General features: G+C 30.5%; 1 protein-coding gene across 1 annotated transcript; it reads right to left on the reverse strand.

Moving 5' to 3' along the window:
- Nucleotides 1-1,484: 1,484 nt before the first annotated feature.
- On the reverse strand, nucleotides 1,485-2,222 carry LOC137816036 (putative protein FAR1-RELATED SEQUENCE 10). Its single transcript, XM_068619138.1, has one exon. The coding sequence runs from the start codon at nucleotides 2,220-2,222 to the stop codon at nucleotides 1,485-1,487; it is 738 nt and encodes a 245-aa protein (XP_068475239.1).
- Nucleotides 2,223-4,866: the final 2,644 nt, after the last annotated feature.

A 4,866-nucleotide genomic window follows, 5' to 3' on the forward strand; every position in this document is an offset into this window, starting at 1 on the left:
TAGAGTTACATCCAGTCTTCCCAGAAACTACTGGGGAATCCACTAAGCAATCAACTCTAGATTACTTATAACACAACCAAAGTAGTGACCTTGATCCCCTCAAGATACACACTCCCTTTGGTCCAGCACAACAATACTAAGAATGCTGATCTTGAACCCCTCAAGAACACACAACACTTCTCAGCAAAACACACAAAGTTCCTTTCAACAGATACAAAGGATTACACTTGTTACAGAACAAATCTGAAATCAATACAAGATGAAAAATCCTATCTCACACTCTTTGATCAATGCAATCTCTAAGCAATTCTCAACTTTTTCAAAATCTCAATCTCTTGAAAAACTCAAATCTGTTTTTTTGTATATATTCAAAGTTGTTGTTTGTTAACAAATCTTAACAAACTATTCATTGCATGTAAAGATTGATCAAAGCATTAAAAACTGGAGCGTAAACAGTTAGAAAATCATTTAATGCTCAGTCAAAGCACAAAACAGTTTTCTGTTATGGTACCAAAACAAACAATCGGTTGTTTCCATGATTCAATCGGTTGTTTTGGTTTTGACAGCAAGTCAACCATTGAAAACAATTTTCAACCTTTCTAAAAACACCTAAGTATAAAACAATCGGTTGTTTCGACAAAACAACAGGTTATTTTTCACTTAGTTTGAAAAACACTTTTCTTTTAAAAGGATTAAGAATGCTTATGCTTTGGATTCAATCAAGAGTGGATTATACATAAAATCTACCCCAGATCCTAACTAAAAGACAACTCAGCAACAACAAACACATCCAGCCTTTCATCAACCTTCAAAGGGTTTGGATTCTTCAAAGCTTGAACACACTTGGTTCAACAAGTACATGTAAGAGTACACTCACCACATCTATTTTTATCAAACCCCACAGATTTAACTTTATCAAGCTATTCGACAATAAGGTTCAAAGCATATTTAGACACAAAATCTAACAATTTTTTATATGTTGTAACCTTAAATCAATGTCTAACTACATGCAGACTCTTTTGGAATGAAGCTTTGATTGCATTATGTTGTAAAATTATCATCTTGTAAAATGATCATCTTGTTGACCGAATCCCAACAGAAACATAAATTTCCCATGAAATTTTGAAGAGTTCTCTTTAGGCTCCAGTGTGCCACCTCAACCCTAATACTTGTTGTTTTTCCTAAGTCATCACCTTATATGTCCATGCCTTCACAATTTTTTCTTTATGTGGATGTAACCATGTACCAATCACATAATCAACAAATATAGGTTATGAAGAACAAACAACTTGAAAAGCATTGACACGGTCTTCAAAGGCCTCAACAATATCACAATCCACAACGGATCTCCAAGCCTGCATTACTTGATACCATGTCTCTCTTAGATGCACCAACATTTTACATTTTGCTTTCACATTTTTTATCAATGTGAAATCGACAGAGCAAATTATAAGTATCAGGAAACACAATTCTGATTGCACTCATTAAGGCAATATCTCTATCACATACCACCACCCTAGGGTATGAATCAACTCTAAAAAATAACCATTTAAGTTTGTCAAGGCCCACACAAAATTATTTTCCTTTTCAGTTGCTAGTAAACAAAATGCAACGAAAAATGCCAAACCAGTTGATGTAATCCCAACAACCTCAAGTAACGACATCTTATGCTTGTTCGTTTTGTACGTACTATCAATCAATATGACAATGTTGAACGAGTTTACTAGCTTTACTGAATCTGGGTGTGTCCAAAATATATCTTGCACGACATTTGACACCTCTTCACACCTACAGCAATGCACATACATGTCTTGCTCCATTAACAACATGAATTGTTGCATTTTTGTTCGATGATCTCGTTGTGATCTTCGGTGAACACTCATTACATTATAAACTTGTTTTATCGTTGTTACATTCTTCTCATTTCTCTCTTTCATGGTTAGTAAAATATTTATTGGTTTCACTGAAGTCTTAGTCATATCCTCAACCATAGTCTTTTCCTCAACACTTAACCTTCCAGCATACAAATGACCCACCACTGTCTCTGCCAAATCATGATTGTGAGAACCACAAATTAATTCAACCATCCACCCTTGACCACCTTTGACTAGTTTGCCTCGCAATCTAAAAGGACAATCACACTTCCTACTTCCAGTTCCACTAATATCTACATCTTTTTTTATACTATTTGTATTGACCTCCTCTCTCACAACATACGTCATTCTTCCTCGTTGCCCGTCCATGTATCTGACCTTGATATAACAATAACAAATCAATAACTATTCGCAACACTTCTCACCCACTCTAACAACTCATCTCGATTACGAAATACCTACAATAACATATGCCAAATTTTTAAATCATTCATAAACTACAATTCACAAGCCTAACATTTATCTTACCTCATTTGTGGTAAACGTCTCACTACACTCATGTGGCTTATGTTTATTATCTAACGCATTATAAGTTATTGACTTCTCCATATCAACATCATCTAATCCATCTCACACATCAATCTCCCATAAAATTTCCATGTATGAATCTGTTATATCCATTGTAATGCTAAAAAAAACCACATATCAATTGACTTCTTTATATTAATATCCATAAGCTTCATAAAAACCTTCCAAATATAGCAATCCAAAATTCAAAAAATCATTTTGGATATTCACATCGGATAAACATAATTATTTAGATTAAAACTGTTAAGATGTGTAAGAGTAATAAAAAGAACATTTTGATTAAATACTTAAATAGTGGGAAGAAGTAAAAAAAAAAATAATATATATATATAATTATTTATAACATCGTCCCATAAAGAGAATATATCATTTAATAATTTTTTTAATGTTATTTTTAATTAATTAATTTTACTATTTAAATGATAAAAAATAATTTATTTATTTATTTTATATTTTTATATAAAAGAGACACATCATTTGATAAATTTATTTGGTGTCATTTTAATTAATAAAAAAATAATTTATTTATTTAATAAAAAAACAATTTATTTATTTAATAAAATAAATATTTGAGTAAATTTTATTATTTAAAATAATTAAATATTTTATTTAAATAAAAATTATATAATTTTTTTAATATTATTTTGACAAAATTAAATATATATATATACATTAAATTGTATTATTTTTAATTAATTATTCATAAAAATAATAATAAAAATATAAATACATTTGCACAAGATGACATGTAATTTCTCTAATTTTTCCTAAAGGAAAAAAAGTTCAAGAACCATATGATATTTAGATACTTTTATATTTACTTTGAATGAACCAATTAAATATTAAGCTAATAATAATAATAATCTTTTTTTCCCCAAAAATATAGTAATAATTGTAAATAAAGTTATTTCAAATTTATGAGTAAATTTTAGCATTAGAGTTTTTCAAAAAAATAAAAAAATTTAGTAAGTATTTTCTCGAAGACTAAAAGAATTTTTTTTTTAAAAAAAATCGATTTCCCCTTAACAAAGTAACAAAATTTCAAAAAGGAAATGCAATATTAAAAAGCTTAATTGCAAAAAAAAAATATCACATCTTAATAATAAAGACGTACTTAAGTGAAAAATAACAATATAAAAGAAAAATATGTGAAAAAAATCTGGAGAGCAAAGTTCATAAACTCATACATTTACTCTTGAAGAAAGTACAACAAATAATTATAAAAGTACACCTTCTTACCTTCTTCCTCCTGCACTTCCATGATTTCTTCCGGCACCTCCATAAAGTTTTAAAATACTAAAATTGTCCTTCACTAAAAAAGATAAAAATGAAAATGCTAGTTTGTCTGCAAGTGAAAAAAAGAAGTTACTTCATGTGGTGGTGGGGTGCAACGCTCGAGTGGTGGTGGTCCTTAAAATGGTGATGGAGGTGGTGTTTGAGAAGGTGGTGCACGATGGTAGTTGGTAGCAGCGGTAGTAACGATCGTGGTGGTGCTGGCATTGTCACTGTTGGTGAGCTCGTCATTCTCATTCCTGGGTAAGCTCTTATGCCTTAAATAATTATTTCTAAATTAGTTAATCTGGTGGATCAACGGATCACACAATCTAGTGCCTAACTAAAGCGTTCTGGATCAGATAACTCGTATGTATACCAAATCCAGAACCTACCAAAGTCACACTTCTGGATTGTGTAATCCGATACCAAATGAACTATGGATTACGCAATCTGGAAGTGATTTTAGAACTTTAAATATGCCTTATGGATTATGTAATCCGGTACTCATTTTGCTATATAAATTTCACTTACGCATTACGCAATCCGAAAGTCATTTTGGAACATCAAACATGACTTACTGATTACACAATCCATAAGTCATTTTGCTGTGAAAATTTTGACTTACGGATTACACAATCCGGAAGTCATTTTAAAGTTCTAAAATGATTTACGGATTACATAATCTGGAATTCATTGTTGTTAAAATTTGACTTACAGATTATACAATCTGGAAGTCATTTTTAAGTTGTCAATTACAAAATCCTCGAAAGTGAATGTTATTTTTGTTTTGCATACTTGTGTGAATTTATGAAAATTATAATAAAATGAAAATTTATGTTTTATGAATGAAGGTGTAAGTATGGAAGAATTAATGAATTCTGTGCATCAACATGGATTGTTTGAAGGAGACTATGGTATCCATTTTACAACAGATGAGGTGAATAAAATTTCATTTCATTCATGTTTATTGCATTATAATTTGAAGAAGTGATTTTGTAATATTGTTAGAATAACTTTGTGTAGGTGTTTCCTTCGCGAGAAGACTTACTTGAATGGGTCCGTAGGGTTGGTTATGGACTTGGTTTTATTAGTCATTATTAGGTCTGACATAGGAAATGGAAAGCAAGGG

This window comes from Phaseolus vulgaris, chromosome 1 (genome assembly GCF_051622355.1).
Source record: "Phaseolus vulgaris cultivar YP4 chromosome 1, ASM5162235v1, whole genome shotgun sequence".
In the NCBI taxonomy this organism is placed as follows: Eukaryota; Viridiplantae; Streptophyta; class Magnoliopsida; order Fabales; family Fabaceae; genus Phaseolus; species Phaseolus vulgaris.

What these genes read in the sequence shown, in the direction of transcription:
- LOC137816036 (XM_068619138.1), bottom strand. Translation starts at nt 2,222, where the DNA reads ATGACGTATGTTGTGAGAGAGGAGGTCAATACAAATAGTATAAAAAAA.